Here is a 27,671-nt window from a genome sequence, read left to right on the forward strand (position 1 = left end):
ATCATGCTTCTGACGATGTACCAATAGCTGTCAACTCGTACGCCAAGCCAATATGCTTCAAAAATCCTTTATATTTAATCCTAGCAGTAATGCTTACCCTAATTCTAATTTTTTGGCTCCAAATCGTTCCAGCCGTTGGATTAATCTATGTTGCTTAATTCAAACGAAAATTAGCCGTTGAATGCATATGTGTAGATCTCCACATAATCCATCTATTTTCAATAAACACCGTCTTTCAATTTTAAGTCAGAACTGCATTGGTAACATATACCCACTGTTTCTAATCCAATAAACACACACCAATATTCATTCTCCCACCATTGCCGTCTCTCTCTCCATTGCCTCCGTCTGTCGTCTCATCTTCCACGTCGTCAGCTGCGGTGATCCCGTTACAATCCCGCAATAAACGAAGAGTGTTTCATTAGGGTTTTCTTCTCTGCGAATACAGTCACACAGCAAGCACTCAGCAGCCGGAGTTTGCATCTGCATCTTCTTCAGCTAAGGTACAATTCAGTTACCCTTTTACGATTTATTGCTCTATGTGATTTCTCATCCTAAATCAATGTTAATTGAATTCAAAGTTCTCATTTTTAGTTTCTTTCTAAACCATATTTTTTGGTACAACGATGAGATGATTGGGTATTTTTTTCTGTTTTATTTTACTTTTATTGAACTTTCATTTGAAATTTAATAATGGGGTTTTTAGTTGTTGCATTTTTATCAAATTTTGTTGCACTGATTTATATGGTTAATTACTTGGCTTTGTTGATTTGTAACCTGATATGAATCTTAGGGCCTGTTTGGATTGGTTAAACCACTTATTTGAAGCTTAATTTATGCATAAGCTTCCATAAGCTATTGTTATATAAAGAGATAAAGGGTCTGTTTGTATTGGCATATGATTTGTGAGACAGTTTGGGAGAATTTATGAAAACAGCTATAGATGAAGTTAAACCTATTTATGGAAATAGGTTTAACTTCCAAAATGGAGTAGGAGATGCAGAAAAATTATCCTAACTGAAAATGCTCAATAACATAATGTTGTGATTACAATTTATATTTACTTATTACTTGAGACACCAAGAAAGAAATCCTTCTTACTAGTTACACCAAATTAGACCATTTCCGTTAAGTGACCAACAAACACCATTTGTTTTTCCTCAAGGGAAAGTCATGTTCCTTATGTGTCATCCAACCCATGGTGATATGGAGACTTAATTGGATATTTGATCTCTCGAGTTTTTTTAGGTTTCATTTTCGTTCCTTACATACTAAAAGTTTCATATTTGGTCCAAATGTCACACCCAGTTTTCATCTCTTCCTCAAAAAGAGATCTAGGGAGAAGAGAAGAGGAAAGAAGTATAAACTAGAAACGAGGAGGGGGAAGTAGCATGTGGTCGTGAGATATAAAGAGGGGATGAGGGCATGAGAAGGCCACCGCAACAGAAGGAGGAGATTTGAATCCACTGGATGGCTCTTGAGATAGATAACCCAATAGAATATTGATGCAAGAGACCACACTGGTTTAATTTCATTTCAAGGAGTTTACGGCTCTTTTAGATATGACCGTTTAACAGTCGTTTTTTGGATCTTTCTCAGATGGGTCAACTACAAACTGGAGTCCTATATTTCAATGCATGGACATTTAATCACATGAAACTCAGTGCCCTGTCATTCCAAATTTACCTTGACTGGCCTATGTTGCCAAATACAGGCAATACAGGTTTGGGTAAGAGGTATTCCAATTTTTTAATATGACGTATCAAAAACTAAGTAAGAAAAATGATTAACTTCTTAGGCAGAACCAGTAGAAGGAACCTCCATAATCCACATAATATGTGAGAGATTGAAAGAATGGTTTTATGGAATGGGTCCGCAAAAGATCAAGTGGATAATAAAAGCATATATTAGGGTTGAACTCTGTAGATAAATGTCTGCTTTTATACTGGATAAAAATATAATATAGCATGGAACCACAAACAAAATGAGCATTAAATTTACCTTGGTATTTAAAACAAGAGATGGAGATAAAGCCAGCAAGAATTTTTCCTTTCTGTCCATAGGATAAATCTCTGTATTTACATCTAGAAGCATGTGCATGCCATGCTTCTCGCTACGTGCAACAATCCGAGAAACTATAATAAGATGTTCATGAAATTGTTAAATTCATGCCAACTTAAATTTGATAATTTGAGCTTTAAAAGAATGTAGACAGGAGGAAAGCACATATACAAACAGAGAGGATTACAGAGCTATATCACTAAATGAAGCATGTAGAAACGAGTGTCAAAATACACAGGGATTTGATATCTAAAATGACATCTGAATAGTATAATTATTGCATATTGCACAACACATTGCAAAAACTGTATGCGATTTAAATGAAGCACGGACACCTCAAGGACTAGGCGTGTCGCGGTGTCCGACAAGCGTCGGTGTCCGACACTCCAATGACACTTGTACGACACGTGTCGAACCGGTGTCCTAAATAATTGTTTTTTTCTTTACTTCGACACTCCTACGATTGGTGTCCGACACCTATATAACACTCATACGAGCCGTGTCAGACAAATATCTAAAACAAAACAAAGAAAAATCTTTCTTGCTTCCGCACACCATAGATACAAGAGTTGCACATGTTTTGAGAAATGGTGATCAATTAAGAGTTAAATAAATGTCAAATACTATGATATCTTGTTGTAGAACTTTTTATGATGACATAAATTGCTCGAGTTAGATGTTTATATATGTATTTTAATTTTCACTTTAGACGGTCTTTAAATAAATTAACATATAAGTAACGGTGTCGGTGTCCTATATTTTTTACATTAGCGGCGTCGACGTGTCCGTGTCAGTGTTGTGTCACGTGTCCGTGTCAAAGTCCATGCTTCATATCTCTCTAACAGACTGCCAAATCTGCATCCTAAGTGGTGAATGTTTCCATTATTAAATATACTAGACTTCTCCAAGGTTCATAATATTTTGTCATCTAGTACACTTTACTTACAGAGCAAAAGCAAAACTTTTTTCCTCAATTTTCTTAATTGACTTCTGCTCTATATGATGCTCTGATTTACTCACACACATGATATGATTCCTCAATGACAATAACACCCTTAAATAAAATTTAATTCCCAATTCACCCAGAATCTTTGCAATTGCTCTCTCCTAAACCCTTCCTTCATTGTTATCTTCTCTCCCAAAACAGTTCTTCTCGAATCAATTTTGAAACAAACAAGGTTAGAAAATTGTGTTTTGATTTGGTGTTTTTCCCTCATTTCAATTCATGCCATTGTTGTGTCTTTTGCGTTTGATTTATGCTTTCAATTTGGTATGCATGTTCCTGCGTTTTCCAATTTCTATATAGTGCGTTTTGTGGGTTGCAGAGGCAAGCGTGAACTAATCTCACGTAGAACACGTGAACTTAGATTAGGTGAACATCAGTTTTAATTTTTTGTGTGTATAGTCAATTTAGATTACATTTTTTTTTTGGAAGGAAATTCTGATTACTCTTCATTTAAATTGCCATTAGTGAGTAGTGACTGCTTCTTCGATTAATCAAACTTAACTTTTATGATGCTAATACTGATGTATTTGGATGTGGGTGATGGTATCAACTTATTGTTCTACTCCAGTTAAAAAAAAGACTAATTGTTCTACTTTTTTGTATGCATACCATCTGTTTGAAAATTTGTCTCAACAAAGTTGATTGCCTTTTTATTAAAATTTGGATGACCTGAGTATGATAAGGGTAAAATGGTTACAATTTACCTCTGTCCATTTCTTCATTGAGTATTCATCGAGTTCTATGTAAAATGGTTCCTTTTGTTTTGTTAATGATGTGAATTGAATGATTCATTTGATTTATTGCTTCTTTATACACGAACATAAGTTAACCTAACAGTGACGAAGTTATACATAATCTGTGCCAGTTCATAAACATTGCATACAGCTGTTTATTAAAAGGACACCTTCGCTTTTATAAGTTTAATTCGGATTGAATTTTACTCATTCAGAGGCTAGAAGATATGATTAAATATATTATTGTAATTGCTGAAATGTCATATTTATTGTTTTCTGTGTATGTTCTACTCATGTTATGTTACATTAGGCATTATATGTGAAAATCTTTTGATTTTGATGTTAGAAGGTTTGTTGTGGAAGTAATTTCATTTTAATATGCACAATATTCTAATTTACAATATACTATTTAATAAATAGTACGATGCTTGATAAACTCTGATTCTAATATTTATTTTATTTGTGTGTTTAGTGGGAGACTGTTCTTTTGATCTGAAGTGGACTCAACACACCTAATTGACTTAGAAGGATGAGCGAGCTTCTTTTCGATGACTTTTTTAAGATTGTGGATGTAAACCCAAATGGTGAAAAGTATGACAAGGGTATGTTGATCTCTCATTTCTTTTTTATTTTTGAAGATTAAAGCAAAAAAGGTTCAAATTGTATTTGTGCTATGGGGTCTTTCAGATATGCAAAGTTGTTTTATTGAGTTGATTATGTGATTTTATACTGGGTGAAGCAGCACCCCGTGTCTTGAAGGTTGCCTCAACAGAAATCGTTGATGGTTATGCTATTTTTTTTCTTCCTGTTATCTATTTGAAATTACAATGTTCTGCAGATAGATATGTGATATTTACTGAGGAATCATATCATGTGTGTGAGTAAATCAGAGCATCATATAGAGCAGAAGTCAATTAAGAAAATTGAGGAAAAAAGTTTTGCTTTTGCTCTGTAAGTAAAGTGTACTGGATGACAAAATATTATGAACCTTGGAGAAGTCTAGTATATTTAATAATGGAAACATTCACAACTTAGGATGCAGATTTGGCAGTCTGTTAGAGAGATATGAAGCATGGACTCTGACACGGACACGTCGACACCGCTAATGTAAAAAATATAGGACACCGACACCGTTACTTATATGTTAATTTATTTAAAGACCGTCTAAAGTGAAAATTAAAATACATATATAAACATCTAACTCGAGCAATTTATGTCATCATAAAAAGTTCTACAACAAGATATCATAGTATTTGACATTTATTTAACTCTTAATTGATCACCATTTCTCAAAACATGTGCAACTCTTGTATCTATGGTGTGCGGAAGCAAGAAAGATTTTTCTTTGTTTTGTTTTAGATATTTGTCTGACACGGCTCGTATGAGTGTTATATAGGTGTCGGACACCAATCGTAGGAGTGTCGAAGTAAAGAAAAAAACAATTATTTAGGACACCGGTTCGACACGTGTCGCACAAGTGTCATTGGAGTGTCGGACACCGACGCGTGTCGGACACCGCGACACGCCTAGTCCTTGAGGTGTCCGTGCTTCATATAAATCGCATACAGTTTTTGCAATGTGTTGTGCAATATGCAATAATTATACTATTCAGATGTCATTTTAGATATCAAATCCCTGTGTATTTTGACACTCGTTTCTACATGCTTCATTTAGTGATATAGCTCTGTAATCCTCTCTGTTTGTATATGTGCTTTCCTCCTGTCTACATTCTTTTAAAGCTCAAATTATCAAATTTAAGTTGGCATGAATTTAACAGTTTCATGAACATCTTATTATAGTTTCTCGGATTGTTGCACGTAGCGAGAAGCATGGCATGCACATGCTTCTAGATGTAAATACAGAGATTTATCCTATGGACAGAAAGGAAAAATTCTTGCTGGCTTTATCTCCATCTCTTGTTTTAAATACCAAGGTAAATTTAATGCTCATTTTGTTTGTGGTTCCATGCTATATTATATTTTTATCCAGTATAAAAGCAGACATTTATCTACAGAGTTCAACCCTAATATATGCTTTTATTATCCACTTGATCTTTTGCGGACCCATTCCATAAAACCATTCTTTCAATCTCTCACATATTATGTGGATTATGGAGGTTCCTTCTACTGGTTCTGCCTAAGAAGTTAATCATTTTTCTTACTTAGTTTTTGATACGTCATATTAAAAAATTGGAATACCTCTTACCCAAACCTGTATTGCCTGTATTTGGCAACATAGGCCAGTCAAGGTAAATTTGGAATGACAGGGCACTGAGTTTCATGTGATTAAATGTCCATGCATTGAAATATAGGACTCCAGTTTGTAATTGACCCATCTGAGAAAGATCCAAAAAACGACTGTTAAACGGTCATATCTAAAAGAGCCGTAAACTCCTTGAAATGAAATTAAACCAGTGTGGTCTCTTGCATCAATATTCTATTGGGTTATCTATCTCAAGAGCCATCCAGTGGATTCAAATCTCCTCCTTCTGTTGCGGTGGCCTTCTCATGCCCTCATCCCCTCTTTATATCTCACGACCACATGCTACTTCCCCCTCCTCGTTTCTAGTTTATACTTCTTTCCTCTTCTCTTCTCCCTAGATCTCTTTTTGAGGAAGAGATGAAAACTGGGTGTGACATTTGGACCAAATATGAAACTTTTAGTATGTAAGGAACGAAAATGAAACCTAAAAAAACTCGAGAGATCAAATATCCAATTAAGTCTCCATATCACCATGGGTTGGATGACACATAAGGAACATGACTTTCCCTTGAGGAAAAACAAATGGTGTTTGTTGGTCACTTGACGGAAATGGTCTAATTTGGTGTAACTAGTAAGAAGGATTTCTTTCTTGGTGTCTCAAGTAATAAGTAAATATAAATTGTAATCACAACATTATGTTATTGAGCATTTTCAGTTAGGATAATTTTTGTTTCGTGCTATCTACAATAGATATATGTGAAAGTTATAGCAGTTTAAATGATTTTATTTTCTCACAAGTACTGGATATTGCCTTTACACTAAATTGGTTTTGCCTCCAGGATGGCCCTGTTTCAATTCAAGAGAAGTTCGAATATATCATGTATGGAAGATTATATGACATTAAAGCTGATGGACTTTCACGTTCCCCACCTGAAGTGTATGTAAATGCTTCCCATGTTATATTGTTGTATTTGTATTACTTCATTTTATTTTAATCAGAAATATCACCAAGGAATGTAGTATCTTATAATGTTTTGTCATTATACATGATATCAGAAAATGCTTTGATTGATCCATATAATCTAAGTCGACCTTAACTAGTGACATGACAAGCTCAGCTTCACCTGACAAAGTGAACCTCTGGATTAGGAGTTTTTAGCTTTCTGCTTATTTGGATGAGTTTGATTATATTACTGTTTGCTTCTAGCTAAATGAATCAAGCCTTTGTTCCTATAATTGTATTGCGTGCAACACAATAAAATGCTTTTCAAAGGGTCCTCAGGGTTGCAGGAATAACCAGAGTGCAAGTTCTTTTTTATGGAAGTAATGTATCATTTTTAAGAAAGGAAAGTAATATATTATTTTATAATTAATATCAATGGGGTTTGAGGTGTTCCGCAAATGATTTGTGGGCCTTGAGGTGCCAATCTAGTTTGGATTTCAGACTCCATTTTGATGGCTTTGCATGTCAATCTGGTTTTTATCAAGAAAAATAAAATCAATCGGGTCTTTTCTTCTAATTTTGTAGTTTCTATTTGGAAATGCATGAATCCAGTGACTTATAGTTTTGTTTCATGAGACTCTAGTAATTTCTCTCACTGAGCTATTTTATCTTGCTCCAGGGAGGTATATGCATCATTTGGTGGACTTCAGCTGATGCTGAGAGGCGATCCTTCCCACTGTGTCAAGTTTGCAGTCGATCAGAAGTTGTTTTTACTAATAAGGAAGCTTGAAAGTTGAACTGCTGATCGTTACCTGTTGCTGAAATGATAAACACACTAGCATCATCAAGTTCTAAGTAATTATCATCTTGTGTTGGTAATTTGTTTAAGATAAGTTGTGTAGCATGTATTTTTTGAGCATATTAATCTTTTAGGTATGGAAATACTCTAAAATTTCAGAATTTAATTCAGAACATTTTTACAGGCTATGACTATTTATTAAATTCAGAGATTTTCACAAAATTTGTTTCACCAGGTGGTTAAGAGTTAGATTTTTGATCAACAAGTTTATGTAGTTAAGTTCTTCGAATGAGAAAAAAAAAAAGTGTTGGGCTGAGTTTTATCAATTCAACAGGATTATCATGCTTAGATTTTGTGATATAAATGTGAAGAAACCACCTTCATTCGCCCACTTCTACAAGAACATTCCATCTCCACTCACAACTCAATCTCACACATGAAATCACACCTTTTCTTTTGTTAAAGAGATAGAAGTGTTGATTATTTTCGAAAGTACAATAATACCCTTGAACTAAAAACACATCCTATTAAATTAACTAATTGATTATTTGATTTCATTTATATTAGATTTATAAACTAGATCAACTTAATTAATTATTTTTGGGCGAACATGTATTAATTTAATTATTTTTTAAAATATAACTTATATAAGATACTATATTTAATTTGTACAAGTACATTGATGTTAATTTGTCATGCCAACGTGATGAGAGATAATGGCTACTTAGTAAATATCCAACTTTCACATATCTCTTTCTTCTTTCTTCGCATGCATGTGAAGCAAAGAAAAGGTGTGGGCCCCACAGAATTTTAGTCTTTCTCCTCTATCTCTCTGATGTGTCAAACGGTAGAAATTACTTATCTCTTCTTAAACGAACAAACCATTAAAGATTTGGATTGGTGAATATGCTTAAGGAAAATGTTTAAAAGAACGACTCTTTTAAAATAGTTTGAAGGTTGATAATGTTATTAGTTTGAAGCAATATTTCTTTTATGTTAGTTACAATGATAACTAATTTTTATGTTCTTGATATTATTTAAAATTTATATAGAATCGGACCCTTCTTTAACAATTGGATTTATATATCATAATTTCATTTTAATATTTGAATAGGGTCTCCAATTTGATTGGGACAACTCAGATTACAAACAAATGCATGCACAATGTATAAGGTAACAATAGAAACGTGCATAATGTATCAAAAATAAAAGATTTCTCCAAAACCAGAGGACTTTAAGCATCAAAGGTAATTGTATCATTCATTCTTAAGTAACCAAAAGAAATGATGAAAAGAACAAAGCCAAGATGTTTTAGATGATCATGTTGATACATCAAAACTTGAGATTCAAGACAAAGCATAACAAGACATTCTCTATAAAAATAATCATTATTCAAAGAAGAGATTATCTGATCGGAGATCTTTTGTCAAAAATTTACATATAAAAAATTCACACATCCGATCAAAAGAGGATCATAATACAAAAAGATCAGATTGCACAAACTGAGATCAGATTCGATTTCAATTTTTTTTTTTGAAGAGGCTAAAATGAAATATATTACCAAATCAAAGAGTCAATCCTAGCACAAAGTGTGCCAAGGAAAAACATCACGTCTTAAACAATATTTACAAAAATGGGAAAGTAAAGCAACATAAGAAAAATACAAAGATGAAAGAAACTAACAACTAGCCATAACCCAACATTGCTAGGGGACTAAGCCACCATCCATGGTAATTGAGGGATAATTGAACAAATTTTTCCTTCAACCACGAGAAGGATTAGTAACTTAATTTTGTCCACTAAACGCAAAATCGAGCAATCTTTACCATTAAAAATCCTGTTATTTCTTTCCTTCCATATTTCCCACACAGTAGCGAACCAAATGACGCTAAAAAATGCATGACACACCCTTGGACCACCACTACCATAACCGAATTGGGTGAAATGATTTCAAGTTAAAAATCATTCTAAAACATCATAAATAATGTCAAACTCTCAAGTTGGGTATATGATTTGTTTTGAAAAATAGATGGCCCTAGTTTTCCAGTGAGAGAAGCTTCAATTTTTGTCTAAACTTTCTTTCTCCTTCGTTCATCGAGGATGGAAGGTTTTAGGTCATTTTTTGACCTAGAATCACCCCTCTACATCTCTTTACCCATTTTCTTTCAATTTAAATAAGTGGTTTTCACATATATCAAGTTTTTCCTTTTGTGTTTTTTGTGATTTCGTCGTCTAAGTGTGGCGTTGTGTTGTTCGTCGTCTTGTGAGACGTTTGATTTCATGTCTTGTCGCGGTGTTCGTTTAGTTCCTATTGAAAGATCGAGATCAGTTAATTACAAATTCAACTAATGATTTGGGCGTCAACGTTGCAGATCCGGAAGCATGAGTATTTCAGTGACTTATGTTTTATCATATTATTTGTAGGCATTTTACTGTTGTATATTATTATCTTGGGTGTTGTGAGTTTGTCTGCAGATTTACCATTTACGTTTTTAGCGATGTTTGTATCTAATATACTCTATCAATTTAAATGAATGAATATCGTTTTGTTTTTATCAAAAATAATAATCTCAAATACACTTAAGCCTGCGCTATATCTTTGTATAAACAATTTAAAGTGTATTTCTTAGATAAGATCCACTTTGTAAGTGAAATCAAATTGATCAAATTAGACAAAGATCACAAACAATATCAATTGCATCACTAATCATCCTTGTGGTTACAAAATTATGAAGAGGTTGTGAACTACTTGCAATGTCATGTAGAACATAAAAAGAAGAGAGCGCAAAAGTTTGAGAGGTATCTCAAAGCACTATATTGGATAATCTCACATACTATAAGGAATAGAATAATCCAATTTTGGTGAATCATGATAACTTTCTTGTCATTCTCTATCCTCAATTTATTCACTGTAAAAGATAATAAGCATACACATACACTTATACTCGTCCTATATTAAATTTAGTTTAATACATACTTGATACTTCAAATTCACAAATTTGAATCACTTCTCAAAGTTGAGATCAAGCCAAAAATTTCAAAATGTCATAATTCAAACCTCACTGCATGTCTGCTATTTTAAATGAAAATAATCTCACAAATGATTGAAAAAATCTATATCATTCTCCACCCCGCATTGCCTCTTCAACATCCCTAAATCTATATCATTTTTCATGCTTAAAACGAATTAAATGAAAATAATCTCACAAATGATTGAAAAAATCACAATATCAAACCGATCATTTATTCAAAAAATTCTCGAACAGAAGATAATTTAAGCTGACATTAGTTACACTAATTCATACTCTTTATATCTCTCTATCTCTCTATCCATCTCTCTTTCAATTTAAGATAAATGTGACGTAGATTATAAACATATGCAAAATAAAACTTATTTTAAACTTTTTTTCATATCATTTATAAGATTAAAAGATATGCAGCGTCGATATAAAATTGTTTTACACTGACAACAATTCGTCAACACAACAAAAAATTAGTAGCCACGTTTTATTTATGATGACTGATATTTGTACAACTAATTTTGTACAACCTTTGTGATAACCACTTTTTCTCTCTTCTTATTGGACAAAATCAATAGAGAGAGAAAGAAAAAGAGAGAGAATAAAAACACATGTGAGTATGAGAGAGAGTTTTATTTATTTATAGAGTGTTACATGTGAAGCTGTTAATTAAAAAGTCTCGATTAGATGTCAGTGTCAACCAACTTTACACTAACAATGTTGATAAAGTGCCAATTTTCAGACAAAAATTATGTGATTTTCGGAATAGAGCTTTGAGAAATCATCTTCAACAATCAATATATCCTCTTCTCATCATCCATTGTAAGGTTAATGTGTGTAGCTAACTTTTCTTTTGTTTGGATTATTTTAAAATTAATCACACTTTTATGTATTAATTTTGATTTGGCGGTTTTTTACACTGTCAATATATCGTAACCGTCGAATCATTAAAAATTGTTTGACTTTTTTTTAGGCAGATAATCGTTTGACCTTAACTATAACTGCAAAACTTTTTACATTAACGGTCTATACAACTGAATCTCAACAAATTTTCGTATAAAATTCTTCTAATAATTCAAACACAACTTTTATATCACTCACATAAACATAAATCTAAATCTAGATTAAGCAAACTGCAACACGTTTCTTCATAATCTCATTTTCACATTTTTTTTTTGACAAATCTCATTTTCACAATTCACACTATTCAATTCAACACGATACTCCCCTCTCTTTTGTGAGCCGTCAGTTAAAACCGCAGTTTCTTCTTCTTCATCTACCAAAGAGGGGTGGTTTAGGGTCAATTTTTGACCCAACATCATCCATCTACGTTGTTTTTCTCCTTCCTTTTTATTTTAATAAGTGGTTTTTACATTGAATTAGGTTTTCGTCGTCTTAGTGCGACGCTGTTTTGTTTGTCGTCTTTGTACGACGTTGTTTGTTTTTCCTCTTGTTCAGGTGTTTGTTCAGATCAGATTGTCAGATCAGCCTCGATCTAGTGTAGATCCAACCAATGACTTTGGCGTAATCAACGTTGCAAATCCGGAGGCACGACTATTCCGATGATTTTAATATAGTCATATTTGTAGGCTTATGTACTTTGTCGTTTTATGCTATTAACATGTATGATGTGAGTTTGTTCACAGATTCATCCTTTTTGTTTTTAGCGAATTTGTATTGCATCGATGTACTCTATCAATATGAATGAATGAATGTCCTTTGTTTTGGGTAAAAAAAAGAGTAGTGATATTTGAACATCCATTTGAGACAACTTTTTTAACAACTTCTTTTCTCTCTCTTTTCATTGGTCAAAAACAATAGAGAGGGAAAAAGGAAGAGAGAGAATAAAGATATAATATGAGTATGAGAGAGAAAATTGTCAAAAAATTGTTGGTTGTACAAATATCATTTCTTAAAAAAATTCAACACGATACTCATTAACTACAATCGAAAGAAAATATGTGATTTTACCCATGGAACTTTGAGGAATCAACTTCAACAATAAACATATTCTCTTTTTTTTTTTGGACAGAAAATATATTCTCTTCTCATTATGCATTGTAAGGTTAATGTTTGTGGCTAATTTTTCTTTTATTGGGAATATATGCAAATTAATCATATCTTATGTAATGATTTTGATGTAGCGGTTATATATAATCTTGTTTTTATTATATTGATGAATTATTTTCGGTCTTAATTCTATTCAAACCACTTAGTAACACCTTACATGTATATCTTTTCTCTTTTATCTTTAATATTTTCTTACATTGACCACGTGACACATCTTAATTAACCAATGTTATATACCATTGAGATCCAAATGATATACAAGTGTTATCCCGAAACTTATACTTTTGAAATTGAGCTTTTGATTTACTAAGTATTTGGCATAGACTTTTTAGATAACCGATCTAGAATAATTTCATTTGTGGATGTTAGTTGTTAGACTTAAAACTAGGTTTACAAAACGGTTAATAGTGTTTTTGGCCCCTGTAATATAGTGCACTATTGGTTTTAGTTCCTGTAATTTTATTTTTTTTAGATTCCACCCTTGAAAAATGAAGATTCTTCAGGATTGACCCCTCACCCCAATGTGTCAGTAGAATCTCCTATGTGGCAGTGACATGTCATTTTTTTTTCATGCCACGTGGCATTTGTGATTTACGAAAAAAACTTAAAAAATTAATAAAAAGAATGATTTTTTTTTTTAAAAAAATGGAAAAATTAAAAATGATTAAAAAATCTGGTAAAATAAAAAATAATGAAAAAAATCTGGAAAAATTAAAAATATAATTTTAAAAAACGTGAAATTTAAAAACGAAAAAAAAATCTTAAAAAATTAAAACAAAACCTGGAAATTTAAAAATTCTGGTAAAAAGAAAAATAATGAAAAAATTCGGGAAAAATTAAAAAAAAATCTGGAAAAGATTAATATATTTAGAAAAAAAATTAAATTTCAAGATTTTTTTCAATTCCGGTAAAATTAAAAAATTCTGGAAAAAATTCATATTTTTATTTTCAAAAGTAAGAAGTTTTGTTTAAATCTTTTCCATAACTTTTTTTCGAATAGTTAGTTTTTTTAAATATGATATTCTGGAAAAAAAATATTCGAAAATTTCAATATATATTAATCTTTTCCATAATTTTTTAAAATATTTCCAGATTTTTTTTATAATTTTCCAGATATTTTTCACTATTTTTTATTTTACCAGATTTTTTTAATCATTATTAATTTTTCCATTTTTTTAAATTTTTCAGTATTTTTATTAATTTTTTAAGTTTTTTTCGTTTTTAATTTTTTTTAATTTTATTTAAAAAAATCACAAATGCCACGTGGCGTTCATTTACACGTGTGGCATGAAAAAAAAGAAAAAGAATTTGACACGTCACTGCCACGTAGGATATTCTGCGGACACATTGGGGTGTGGGGCCAATCCTGAAGAATCTTCATTTTTCAAGGGTGAAATCTAAAAATAATTTACAGGAGTTAAAACCAAAAGTGCACTATATTACAGGGGCAAAAACACTATTAACCCTTTACAAAAACAAACCACTGTTGGATCTTAATACCATTGTACACATCAATCAAGATTATGTAAGCTTGCAAAATTAATGAACAAAAGGGAGGGCATGACCAACCCCTGCATGCCTTGGTGAGCATCCGTCCCTGACACTGATTGGAGGCTCTTTTCTCAAGCCTTGAACCTAACAAGCACACCCATTAACTTCCCCTTCTAATCATAAAGAGGAAATAAACTATATAGTTTTCTTTCAACTTTTACATATTCTTTTGTTTTCTTATGATTTGTTTCGTCTATAGGACAAACTTTAGTTTTTTGTATTGTTTTGAGTTTTGTTTTATGTATTTTTTCTACCTTCAAGCCATTATTTGTTCTATTCATTTCAATATCTCTCTTTTTAACAATTAATCCCTTTGACTCCACTAACGTTCTCCTATTTTTTTTGTTTAAGATCTTTGGTTATTTTATCTCAAACCGTGGCGGAGCCAGAAAAAAATGTCAGGGTGGGCCACTAAAATTAACTATTGAAAAATTGTTTAAAGTCTCGCAAATTAGACTTATAATTGAATTATTTAAATTTTTCGGGTGGATCACTACACCAATTTGCGGGAATTTGGATCAACCGAAACCTAAAACCGACATAAAATTGTATAAAATCTCGTAAAATAGATCTATAATTGAATTATTTAAATTTTTGGGTGGGACACTACACCACTTTGCAGAAATTTAGATCAACCAAAACATAAAACCGACACAAAATTATATAAAATCTCGTAAAATAGACCTATAATCGTTGATTTTTTAATTTTTTCAGGTGGGCCGTAACCCATCCCAGTCCATAAAAGGCTCCGCCATGTCTCAAAGGATGACATTTGCCATTTGCCATGGTTCCTAAATTCATGAGACTGATTCTCTCCCGTGACATGATATAGTCCAGTCAAATATGGATCAGAAAAAACAAAACATAGGAAATTTAAATATCAAATGTATTTTAATTGTGTGGATTATTCACATGAGATAACTCAATTTATATTATTAAGGCTTATTTGATCAAATGGTCCCTCAAATAATTTTAAGTTTTCATTTTGGTACCACAATTAATAAAACGTACCTTTTGGTCCCTCACCTTTTCCTCCGTCATCGTAGATCTTATTAATTTAAGAAAGTGTACCGTTTGTCCACTTTCTTTAAAAAAGATCAAACGAAGGAAAAAGTTAACCATCGAAAGTTATTTGACAAACGGAGGAAAAAGTGAGGGATCAAAATGTACATTTTATTAATTGTGGGACCAAAATGAAAATTTGAAATTATTTGAGAATCATTGGATCAAATAAGCCTTTAATTAATTCAATCAAAATTATAACAAACACACTAAATACGCATTCGTGGCAAGTGTTATCGCTTTTCACATTTCCTCATTCGTAAACTACAGGTTAGTTTTCAATTATAAACACATTGTCAGTGTAAAAGTTTTTTACACTGTCATCAAATCGTAACCGTCGGATCACTGAAAATCGTTTGATCGTGTAAAACTTTCTACACCGACAGAGTATACAACTAATTCTCAACAAATTTACATGCAAATTACTTCTCAAAACAAATTTAAATAGTCATGAAAACTTTAAACTAGTTTAATATCACTGATTAATTTACAAAACTATATAGAAAATGACATAAACATAATTCTAAATCTAGATTAACCAAACTCCAAAACATTTCTTCATAATCTCACTTTCACAATTCACATTATTCAATTCAAATTACTCTATTTACATAACCAGTAACGAAACACAACCACCGCAATCAAACGGTAACAGCGGCGGCGACGGTGTCAGTGTCGGCGACGATGATTTCTTCATGATCTTCAAAATTCGGATCCTTAGAATCCAAAGCAGCTTCGTTTTCAGCACCGATCTGAAGGTGATCAGATCCGATCCATGTGAACTTCCCTCCGTGACCTCCTTTCTTCGGTGAACCGCTCATTCCAGAGGATGATTTGCGATCTTTGCGAGATTCTGATGCGGAGGAGGATTTTCCGGTGGTGGATTTGTGGCTTTTTCCGGTGGATTTCATTGTTGAAGCGTTGAAGATAAATGAAGTGAGAGAGTGATAGTGATGAATGAGTGTGAATAGTGGGTATGTGAGGTTTATATAGAAAAAAGGGTGAGGGTAGTTTTGTAATTTGGGATTTGATGATTTGATACTGTGTGTGATTTGAGATTGGGGAGGTGGAAATGGATAAGGAGGACGGTGGGGGAAGATTGTATGCGGTAAGGTGCACGTAATGTTATCGTGAAAACTGAATGTTACTACACTGTAATTTTTTTAGAATCACGGTGGTGGCCCACTAGAGCTATATCTTCAGCAACAATGCTTGCTTCTTCTTACTCGTTCTACTTCCCAACCGTGGAAGTTCAATTTCAAAACAAAAAACTGAAAAAGAAAGAAGAAGAAGAAGAAGAAGGAAAATGTTAGGGTTAGGTTGCTTAAACCTGAATCGATTATCTCATTTTCATTCTCCACCTTCTCTTCAACCTTCACGTTCTGGTCAGCTTCTTCTTCTCTTTCTATCTCATCGCTTCTTCTTCGTTTTCGTTTTTCAATAATAATAACAATGTTAATTTTTGCTTATTGTGTAGACAGATTTATTGAAAGTTGCAACTCGAAGATTCACTGCTTTATCTGTTGCCAAAACTCAACAATCTTCATCATCACCTTCATTGAGTTCTAAGACTCAATCATCTCCTCCTACCTTATCTATTGTAAGTTTTCATTATTCAATTCAAGTTAGTTAATTTACTACTAATTACTTCATTAATTCGATTAGTTTGATTAATTACCTGTTTGTTACTATGTACGGATACAGACACAGACACGTGCTGACAATGCTAATAGTTTGAAAAAAATCAACATTATTGAGTGAATTGCTTAAGTAGAATTGATTTTGGCTAAAAGTTAGTTGAATGTAAAGTGAGTTATGGATTCTAATTAAGGTTAACCGTGAGTTGAATTGATTAAGCGCCCGTTTGTTACTGATTAAAAAAAAAAAGATTTTGATGCTTAATAATTTAGAAATTAGTTTTTTAGTGTACTTGGTTGATTTTGGCTAAAAGTTAGTTGAATGTAAAGTGATTTGTGGATTCTAATTGAGGTCAACAGTGAGTTGAATTGATTAAAGTGACTGTTTGTTACTGATTAAAAAAAAAAGTAATTTTGATGCTTAATAATTTAGAAATTAGTTTTTTAGTGTATTTGGTTGATTTTGAGTGACTTGATTATGTAAAATTGATTCTTGTTGAAAGTGATTTGAATAATAAATTCTAGTATAAAAATCAATTCTCAATCATCACCGAGTTCTAAAACTCAATCATGTACTCCTACCTTATCTATTTTAAGTTTTATTTTTCAATTTGTTCATTAATACACTAATTTACTACTAATTACTTCATTAATTCGATTAATCTGATTAACAGACTGTTTGTTACGGATTATAGAAAAGTGATTTTGATACTTAATTGATTTTTAGAGATAGTTTTTTTAGTGTGTGTTTGGTTTTGCTGTGACAAGAATATATTTTGAGTGAATTGATTCTGGCTAAAAGTGAGTTGAAGATAAAGTTATTTATAACCCATTTGGATTGGGTTGACTTAGGACCTTGGAGTTTGCTCATCCTCAAGGTCTCAGGTTATGATTCTCCCGGTTTCAATTTGGATGGGTTAGTTTAGCTTATTAAAAAGAAAAATATGAAGTTATTTATGTTTGGATGCGTATTCATGTAAAAATGAGTTGAATAATTAATTTAAGTGTAAAAATCAATTGTAGAAGCTAAAAGTTTCAAATTCTAAATTCAAGTTAGAATCACTTAATTGATTCCATTAAGTTTCCGTTTGTTATGGATTATGAAAAATATGTGGTTTCGTTGCTTAATAATTTAGAGCTCGGTTGTTACGCATTATAAAAAAAAGTGATTTTGATACTCAATTTTTAGAGCTTTTGAAAAAAAGGAGAAGCAGCTTTGTGTTTGTTTACCGGAATGAAGATCATTTTTTAAAGAAAATCAATTATGAAAAAATGATTTTTTTGAGAAGCTACTAAAAACGTTCTCATTTGAGGCAGTTTTTAGATATTTTTTCAGATTATGGTTTTTTTGAAAATCTGTAACAAATGGATGAAAACTTTTAAAAGTGATTATTTTGTTTAAGAAAAGTGATTTTTTCATGAAAAAAGTTGTAACAAACAGGCTCTTAATTTTTTTTTATTCTTTACATCAGCAAAAGCCATTGTGTTTGTTTGTTTGAAAACACCAGTCATCAAATATGATTTTTCAAGAGAAGCTGCTCAAATCAACTTTCCATTTGAAGCAGTTTGTTTACTTAATTCGATTAAAAGTCTAACTTTAAGGTAAGATTTGTAGCTGGTGAGTCTAAACGTGATTTTTACTTTGAATTTTTTTGTTCAACTTACTTTTGCATATATGTATGCAAACATTGATTTTGAGTGAATAGTTTTTGTAAAATTGATTGTGGCTAAAAGTGAGTTGAAAGTGAGACGGTTTATGGTTAGATATATTCATGTAAGAGTGAGTTGAATAATAAATTTGAGTGTAAAAATCAATTCTAGAATCAAAAGCTTCAAGTTAGAATCAATTCTAGCGGCACAATCAATTTTATTCGAGAGCAACTTAACATGTCAAAATCAGTTTTGGTTCCTCCAAACGTGGAAGCAAACACACCAGAGATTTTTAAAAAAGATAGAAGTTGTTGTGTTTGTTTAGCAAAATGAAAATCACCTTTTTAAAAAAAAACCAGTTTTCGAAAGTGATTTTCAAGAGAAGCTACTCAAAACAGCTTGCCAATTGAAGCAATTTTTAGAGTCTTTTTGGAGTCTCATTGTTTTGAAAATCTATAACAAACAGATGAAAACTTCCAAAAGTTATGATTATTTTACATAATAAGCTGTAATAAATGGATTCTAATTTTGTTTAGTGATGTCAGTTTACGTGTTTTGAATTTGGTTATAGGACATTGATAATCCTGCTAGTGTGAAAAGACAGTTAGCACAGCTGTTTGATGTTTCTCTAAAGACAATTGTGCCAGATGAGGAAGATGTTGTGCCCTTAGTTGATGTTTGCACCGCCAAAACTGGCAGTGTAAAATTCGGTGATTATCAATGGTAAGTTCACTTTTTTGGTCACAAATATGTTTGTTGTAAGTAAAATAAGTTCTAAGGTTTTGTATTTCTATAAGCCAAAGTATTTGCACTGTACATTTGCTACTGGGCATATGTGGAAGGTAAAGAGTTTTTTAATTGGTGCAGTAATAATGCAATGGGTATATGGTCGAAGCTCAAAGGGAAGGAAACTGGATTCAAAGGCCCCCCTGCTATTGGACAGGTATAATCGGACACATTATTTTTGTTTTTCCTGCAACCCATATGTAATTGCATTTTAACTGATCACCAATGAGTTTAATGACTATGTACTGACAGTGTAAAATAAATTCTATTCATAGTTTTCCATCTTACTACAATATAAGTAAATTCTAATATGTAACCTGATGATGTTGTGAGATTGTAAAATATGATTAGATGTTTGTATAAAACTTGTTCAGAGTGTATATAGTCGTTAAACTCTTTAGTCATTTTTTGTTGAAATTAGGTTTTGATTTGTTGTCGTCAAATCCTAACCTGTGTTTTATTTTTAATTTTTAATTTCTGTAGGCCATCATTAAGAATCTTCCTCCATCTGAAATGATAGATTCATGCTCTTTAGCTGGTCCGGGATTTGTTAATGTTGTCTTGTCAAAGCACTGGATAGCTCAGGTGATTGCATTTTCTATCGTATAATTCTACTTTAGAAAGTCTGATATACACGAATTTTATGATTTTTACTTGCGTTTTGATTATTGAGCTTATTCAAGCCCTCTGTTCATGTTTAATGAAAAAAAAAAAAAAATCCTACTGCAGAGCGTACAAAGGATGCTAAATGATGGTATTGATACCTGGGCACCTCGACTTCCAATCAGGAGGGCTATGGTTGATTTTTCCTCTCCTAATATAGCAAAGGAAATGCATGTTGGTCACCTTAGATCTACCATAATTGGAGACACATTAGCCCGCATGCTTGAATTTTCACGTGTGGAACTTGTTACCCGTCGGAATCATGTTGGTGACTGGGGAACACAGGTAGATTTAATTTCTGAAACTCTGCTATTTTTGTCCTACTTGTTTGAATATAGTGTATGTTTAATCTGGAGATAAATTATTTATGCCAATTATCGGGGCTGGATCTTTGCTATACACTGTAAAAGCTAGGCTTCTTCATATATCTCTTGGCTTTGGGTGATTCATTATTGCATTTACATTAGTTGCACGGGAACTGATTACGTAGGGATAGTTGCTGATGTAAGTTGAGTTTCTAACTGTTTTCTTGATAAAGAACATGCATTACATTCCTCCTAATTAAATGTAGTTATAGTGTGTGCTCTGTGTTAAACAGTTGATGTCCTAAGACAGTGCTCTCTCCCCCTTAAATATAATATTTTAGTTATCAAAATAATCAATTAATTCAGTTAGTCACTAAATTAGTAATGGCCATTGATTTTTCGCTGGGATAGTCTAATGAGATATCTGCTGGAACTCTAAAACATTTTACTAGGAAAGTTCTCATTTTTTGGTATTGGCACCATAGAGCTCAAAGTCCATGCATTTGTTTTGCAGTTTGGGATGCTGATCGAATACCTTTTTGAAAAATTTCCAAACCAAGAAGATGTTAGTGAAACAGCCATCGGAGATCTTCAGGTGAGAACATACATTGAACTTACTTCTAGTTAATCTTATTCAGGTGTTTAATCATATATTATTTTATTGGCATTTTTTTGGTTCGGATAGAAACGACATAATTTTGAGTTCATCGTACCACATGCTCATGCTCACTCTAGTTCTAATTCTTACCGAATACATTTCAAAAAGGGAAGTAAAAACAGTTCCAAGCTATCCAGAAGTGATGTGCTATGATACCCTTAACCCTTGCTTGGAAATATAAGCTGCTATCACATGACCAATGGCATATAAACGATTGGTTTTCTATGCATGCAATTGTCACGTTTTACCCCTTAAGTACAAAGAAGTTAAGGACTGACATCTGAAAAAACGATTTCGGTTATGTTTGATAAAAAATGTTGATCCTTGTCAATTCTTATAAATGAACCTCCAGCATTGAAATGACAATGTTTATAGGTCTCTGAGGGGAACATTCTCATTAATTGTCATTGTCACTTATTTTTTCACCTTTTGGTTTTTGTCTCTTAAATATATTTCCTCTGGAAAAGTGATTTAGTATAAGCGATATTGAAACTGACATGAGTTGGTACATTTTTTAGGCATTCTATAAGGCATCTAAAGTGAGGTTTGATGATGATCCCGAATTTAAGCTGAGGGCACAACAGGCAGTGGTTCTGCTCCAGGTATAGCCCGAGTTTAGCCCCTACTCATGAGATATCGGGAAACTTAATTTTGACTTGTAGTATGCATTAATTTTTATCTCAGAGTGGGGATACCAGGTATCGCAAGGCATGGCAACAAATTTGTGATATTAGTAGGGCTGAGTTTGACAAGGTCTATCAACGTCTTGGAGTTCAACTGGAGGAAATGGTAAGGGTTCTAGTTTTGTGTTTTTCATTATCTGTGGATTTTATCCATGATGTCTATGTTTTGTACCTTCCTGAAGGAATTTCTGAACTGTTTTAGTACCATGCGTTATCAGATTATTATGAATTCTATACATACTTGGTATTAGTTTGGTTTATTATAAATTCTGACAGTTGCTTTGCTTTTTAAATTTATCACGTGGATTAGATACTCCCATTTAACCAGACCTACCGTATTATGACCGAAAGTTTGATTGGTTTCTGTAAATTAGTCTCAGGAACTCGCGTTATCTCTACCATGCGTTATCAGATTATTATGAATTCTATACATGCTTGGTATTAGTTTGGTTTATTATAAATTCTGACAGTTGCTTTGCTTTTTAAATTTATCACGTGGATTAGATACTCCCATTTAACCAGACCTACCGTATTATGACCGAAAGTTTGATTGGTTTCTGTAAATTAGTCTCAGGAACTCGCGTTATCTCTCTCTCCCCCCCCCCTCATAACATGACCAATAACTGTTTTTTGTTGGATGAAACACAATTCCACTAATGCTTTACAGCATTTGCAATGAAAATTATCATTATTGTGGATGAAGGGACATTGCTTTCTACTGACTATCATTAATGTCATGATGTGCGATTAGTGCATCACTAAATTTATGTTGCAGTAATTACAGATGTTTCTTACTTCAATCAGTGATTTTGACAATTTTTTTACAGCGTACTGAATGATATGTTTGACCACAGGGAGAGAGCTTCTATAATCCATATATCCCCGGGGTTATTGAGAAGCTGGATAAATTAGGATTGGTGGAAGATAGTGATGGTGCTCGTGTGATATATGTTGAGGGTGTAAATATACCAATTATTGCTGTGAAAAGAGATGGTGGCTACAACTATTTTTCAACCGATCTCGCATCGCTTTGGTTAGTTTTCTTCTTACAGGTTTTTTGTACATATTTTTGAGTGATCAAACTTTGTTATTAATTATTATATGCCAATTTTATTTTTTTTATCTTGAATGTCTAAATATTCTTCCCTGTAAATTTTTGGTATGCCTATTTCTATTTTTCTATTATTATCTAAGAATAGAACATGAAATATATTGACTTAGGAAAATAAACTGTTTTGTTTATCTGAGCTATTTGAACCGTGTAGGTATCGTCTAAATAAAGAAAAACTCGAGTGGATTGTATATGTTACTGATATTGGGCAACAACAACACTTTGATATGCTATATAAGGTATATCTCAAATCATGATTTTCATTGTATATTATGGTTACCACATTATATTGTTGTTGTCACTATCCTTTTTACTTGCTTTACCCTGTAGTGAGTTGTTATCAACTTCTTTGGGTTTTGCTGATATCACCCTTATATAATAGTTATCTGTTTAAGTGCTTTTATTGGATCAGTCGTTTCATTTTCTTTGCTTTTTTTGAAAGAGAATAATCACCGACTAGTGCTACTGCTAATATTTCAATGAGTTAAAATGGCTGAGTTCTCCTTTGATTTTCTTTCAGGCCTTTAGGCGTGCAGGTTGGCTTCCACGGAATGAGAACGCGTATCCAAAATGTACCCATATAGGTTTTGGTCTTGTTCTTGGGAATGACGGAAAACGATTTAGGAGTCGGAGCAGTGAGGTTGTTCGTTTGGTTGATTTGCTTGATGAAGCTAAAAGGCGCTGTAAAACTGCCCTTCTTGAACGTGGTAATGTACAAGTTGTTTCTGCTTGATCAAGATCTACGAATGACTGTGCCTATTTTATTTTCCTTTGGTGAGATTTTAGTGTCTAGACATCGGAAAGGTAACATTCCATATTCTATATTCTTCTAGATACAACTAATGATTGGTCTGAGGAGGAGATTGAGAGAACATCAGAGGCAATTGGTTACGGGGCTGTTAAGTAAGCTTCTTTAACTTTAAGCCTTTTTCATTTTCCTGCTTTAAAGCAAATCAACATCCTGTAATGGAAGTCTTCACAATCATGTCACTTGCAATTTCTAAATGACTCCTAGGCTTATAGTCCCCTATGTTTGTTCTTTTGATTTGCGTTTACAGGTATGCTGACTTGAAGATCAACAGATTAACGAATTACAAGTTCGATTTTGATCAGATGCTTAGTGATAAGGTAAGGTGGCATTCACTACATACAAATTGAGAGTTGGTTTGTGAACTTACAGTAAAGAAGCCGGTAGATTTAGTAGCCATTTTCTTTGGGCCCTGTCCCACTATATTTGGACCCTTTGAAGTATAGGATAACTTTTGATAACAATGGACTGAAAATATCACTATTCTAAATTTTTTATTAAATACTACAAGATTCTGTAATTTCTGTGTGTCTATCTAAGACCGCGCATGTATTTAAAATTGTGTTACAATAAATACATTTAATTCTTAATGAGTGAGCACTAACCTAGGAAGTTGTACATTTAAAGGAATAAGTACAGATTCACTTAATTCTAACAAATACCATCATATGGATAGCAAACCATTTATTTGTGGAAATCCGCTCCTTTGATTTTGTTTTCAGTGGTTATCACTTGCATTCAATTTTCTAAAGTGCAATTGATTGGAATTAAAAACCAATTGGAATGAACAATGAAATTGGTTTTGTATTTCTGTCAAGAGAGGAATAATTCCTCAATTACAAATACTGAAGTAGTTTTAGCAAAGGGAATTAAGTGAATGATGGATAGAGCAAATCTTCTTACAAGATATCAGAAAAGAAAAATGTACGAGTCTAAGGAAACCCCCTGCTGAGAGAGAGTCCTTCCTTACTCAGCTAAATTGCTCATGAAAACCTTATGAAAATTTCTTTCCAAACAGCTTAGAAGATTTGGTTTGAAGCTCCTTTAGCAATTGATGAACCATTTCTTCATCCCCAACAAAACTAAAAGATCTGAAGTTATTTATGTCTCACCTTCCTAAGTTTATTGTGTAACAGGGGAATACAGCAGTTTATTTGCTCTATGCACATGCTAGGATTTGTTCTATCATCAGGAAATCGGGTAAAGACATTGAAGAAGTAAAGAAGGTAAGTTTATTTTTCTTCCTGATTTGTTGACCTACCATATCTATTACTTTATTTATTTGTTTTTCTATTATATGCTTAATTTTACAATATAAGATACAATACTTGTGCCTAGTTTAGATCCTACGTGGTTGATTCGATACGAGTCAATTAAGCATTCATCTATTACAATTGTGATATGGCTCAGTATATCATGTGTATACATATTTAGTTATGTTCAGATGAAATCAAGTTGGCATATTTCTTACTGTGTATTTTATGTCCCTGTCATCTTTGTTGCGACAGAATGGGGTTATTGTTTTGGATCATGAATCTGAGCGTTTATTGGGGCTTCATATACTACAATTTCCTGAGGTAGGATACATGAATAGTTTATGTTGTTTTTGAGCTTTAGACTCTGCATACTACTTATAATATATATGCGTTCCATTTTCTTTAAACAGGAGACTTGATATATTATTATTAAAGTGGATCGGCATTTTTGCATAGTATTTTATAATCTAAAAAGATACTCTCGCTCATATACGGGCTTTGTGTATTGTTTAATTTTTCAGGTTTTTGAGGAGGCATGCAGCAATTTATTGCCTAGTGTGTTGTGTGATTACCTCTATACCTTGGCAGAAATCTTTACGAAAAAGTTCTATTCTAATTGTCAGGTATACTTCTGAAACAGTCATCTTATGCTACATATTCAAATTTATACGGCTTTTCTATTCCTATTTCCCAGTGATGAGATTTGCATAAAGCTGCCAAGTAGAATACTTGTTGTATTATTTACTGTGCAACATGTTAAAGATAAATACTATACATCTTACTGGTCATTGTTTTGTCGGTAGAGTTTAACATGGGAAAGGAGAATTGCTTCCCACCATGGGAAAGTTATTTTAAACCATTGGATCAAATAGAGAACATAGTTTTATCATGGACTTTCAGCATCAAATTTTTTTCCCACACTCACCACTCACCCACAAACGGCTGTTGCTGCAACTCTCTTTCCTCCTCTTCTTCAAACCTAGAAAAATTGATCTTCCATAAACCATTGCCTTGTTACTGTCACTGAAATTCCCATGGACATGTGATTCTCTCTACAAGTGACAAATAATTAAACATGAATAAATTAAAACTAACATCATAGAAAAAAATTTCATTTAGAATTGAGGAAAAGATACAAGCTTTGTTAATGGGGATTGAAGTCTCTATCCGATCTGCTACTTTGTACAACATAAAAAACCATTCATGTTAAAAATTCCATTGAACTTGTGCTTCTCTTTAACCTCTGAAGACAATTCCCCCAAACTGAAAAACCACACCCAAATCCAATCCAAGATTTTTTCTCTCTCTTTACTTTGCAATTCGTTCTTGGAATTTTGGGTCCTTGTGCTATTTTTATTATTTAATTTCTATGGATGTGTGAGTATTTTTATTGATTGAAATATGAAAGATGTTGCTTAATAATTATATGAGGTTGTGGATTGGGATTGACATGTTTAAGCCAGAAGAAAGCTTCTTGGCTTTGTTTTGTCTTTGAAAGCTTCATGAAGCTTTTGTGGAAGAACCACTTTTTTTGCCAGAATATAAAAGAAATTAGAAAACACAGATACCGGAGAGGATGAAGGAGAGTTGTATGTGGGTGAGTGTGAGAAAAAATTTGGTGCTGAATGTCCACTGTAAAACTATGTTCTCTATTTGATCCAATGGTTTAAAATAACTTTCCCATGATGGGAAACAATTCTCCTTTCCCATGTTAAACTCCACCTGTTTTGTCAAGTACTTGCTGATGGGTTATTAAATCTCTAAATCCACTAAATATTCTTAAACTTTACTTTCAATGTCATTACACAATCTAAAGTCCTATTTAAGATGCTGCCAAAGTATAATTTTTAGATTCAAGCCTTTTGATTCAATTTCTTTCCCTTTGGCAGGTTGTAGGAACACCTGAGGAAACTAGTAGACTTTTGCTATGTGAAGCAACTGCAGTTGTGATGAGAAAGTGCTTTTATCTCCTTGGAATTGAACCTGTTTACAAATTATAACCCATCTGAAGGAGTTCAAATAATATTTTTTTTTCATAGGATTATTATTATTATTATTTTTATAAAAAGCTTCCAAAATGAAATTTGTTTTGGCAAATTATCTCATCCTTTTTGTTTATTGTATTTGCATGAGAGGTGTAAGAGGGAAAGTTGTAATTTTTTATAGCATTGTTACTGGAAACTGATAAGGTTCTCAAATTCATTTCTTTTGTTACAAGAATCCATGTATATTCTGCTTAACTTGCGTTCCAAGTGAAATGACAAGATTTGGACGTTATGTGGATTCTAATGGACTAGGCAAAAATGAAAATGTAAAAATCATTGCACACTCAATTTAAGTATAAAGGGGCAATTGTTGTTAAAAGGTTTAGGATTTATGTCGAGTCTTTGAGCTGGTGAATTTCATTTGGTGTTTGTATCAATAACCATCACCATATTTTCAGTCATGATTTTAGTGCATATTTAGTATCATGGTAAGCTTGCAAATCACAGTGATGAGCCACCATTATAGCAAACATTCTCAGTTAGATTGTCAAGATTAATGTTGTTAGAATGATTATACTCCATCCGATCCGGTCCTAAATATAAGAAGAAAAAAAAAAATCCCTTTTTTAAGTTCATTGAATAATTGATGCATATAGTCTATAATACAGATTAAACACATCA

The 27,671-nt window shown here is 32.5% G+C and overlaps 3 protein-coding genes across 3 annotated transcripts; 2 read left to right on the forward strand and 1 right to left on the reverse strand.

Moving 5' to 3' along the window:
• The first annotated feature begins 267 nt into the window (after positions 1-267).
• Positions 268-7,930, forward strand: LOC11442457 (DNA-directed RNA polymerases II and V subunit 8A). The gene is made up of 5 exons (XM_003620743.4): positions 268-503; positions 4,274-4,403; positions 5,601-5,734; positions 6,843-6,940; positions 7,626-7,930. The coding sequence occupies exons 2-5, from the start codon at positions 4,331-4,333 to the stop codon at positions 7,741-7,743; spliced, it is 423 nt and encodes a 140-aa protein (XP_003620791.2). The 5' UTR covers positions 268-503; positions 4,274-4,330; the 3' UTR covers positions 7,744-7,930.
• Positions 7,931-15,887: 7,957 nt separating this feature from the next.
• LOC11442666 (programmed cell death protein 4) lies at positions 15,888-16,425 on the reverse strand. Its single transcript, XM_003620742.4, has one exon. It carries the CDS (start codon positions 16,357-16,359, stop codon positions 16,090-16,092), a length of 270 nt encoding a protein of 89 aa, XP_003620790.1. The 5' UTR covers positions 16,360-16,425; the 3' UTR covers positions 15,888-16,089.
• A 145-nt stretch (positions 16,426-16,570) lies between these two features.
• On the forward strand, positions 16,571-27,315 carry LOC25496992 (arginine--tRNA ligase, cytoplasmic). Its single transcript, XM_013597746.3, has 18 exons — positions 16,571-16,833; positions 16,930-17,048; positions 19,307-19,458; positions 19,603-19,678; positions 20,005-20,106; positions 20,251-20,469; positions 21,004-21,084; positions 21,666-21,749; positions 21,832-21,936; positions 22,685-22,863; positions 23,096-23,180; positions 23,462-23,648; positions 23,775-23,844; positions 24,000-24,069; positions 24,886-24,975; positions 25,258-25,326; positions 25,527-25,628; positions 26,895-27,315. The coding sequence occupies exons 1-18, from the start codon at positions 16,755-16,757 to the stop codon at positions 27,003-27,005; spliced, it is 1,980 nt and encodes a 659-aa protein (XP_013453200.1). The 5' UTR covers positions 16,571-16,754; the 3' UTR covers positions 27,006-27,315.
• The last annotated feature ends 356 nt before the right edge of the window (positions 27,316-27,671 follow it).

This window comes from Medicago truncatula, chromosome 6, assembly GCF_003473485.1.
Source record: "Medicago truncatula cultivar Jemalong A17 chromosome 6, MtrunA17r5.0-ANR, whole genome shotgun sequence".
Lineage (NCBI taxonomy): Eukaryota > Viridiplantae > Streptophyta > Magnoliopsida > Fabales > Fabaceae > Medicago > Medicago truncatula.

Coding starts and splice junctions, on each gene's coding strand:
- LOC11442457 (XM_003620743.4), top strand. CDS start 4,331: ATGAGCGAGCTTCTTTTCGATGACTTTTTTAAGATTGTGGATGTAAAC. Junction 4,404..5,600: donor TGGTGAAAAGTATGACAAGG/GTATGTTGATCT, acceptor ATCTTATTATAG/TTTCTCGGATTGTTGCACGT. Junction 6,941..7,625: donor TCACGTTCCCCACCTGAAGT/GTATGTAAATGC, acceptor ATCTTGCTCCAG/GGAGGTATATGCATCATTTG.
- LOC11442666 (XM_003620742.4), bottom strand. CDS start 16,359: ATGAAATCCACCGGAAAAAGCCACAAATCCACCACCGGAAAATCCTCC.
- LOC25496992 (XM_013597746.3), top strand. CDS start 16,755: ATGTTAGGGTTAGGTTGCTTAAACCTGAATCGATTATCTCATTTTCAT. Junction 19,459..19,602: donor AAATTCGGTGATTATCAATG/GTAAGTTCACTT, acceptor TAATTGGTGCAG/TAATAATGCAATGGGTATAT. Junction 20,107..20,250: donor CAAAGCACTGGATAGCTCAG/GTGATTGCATTT, acceptor ATCCTACTGCAG/AGCGTACAAAGGATGCTAAA.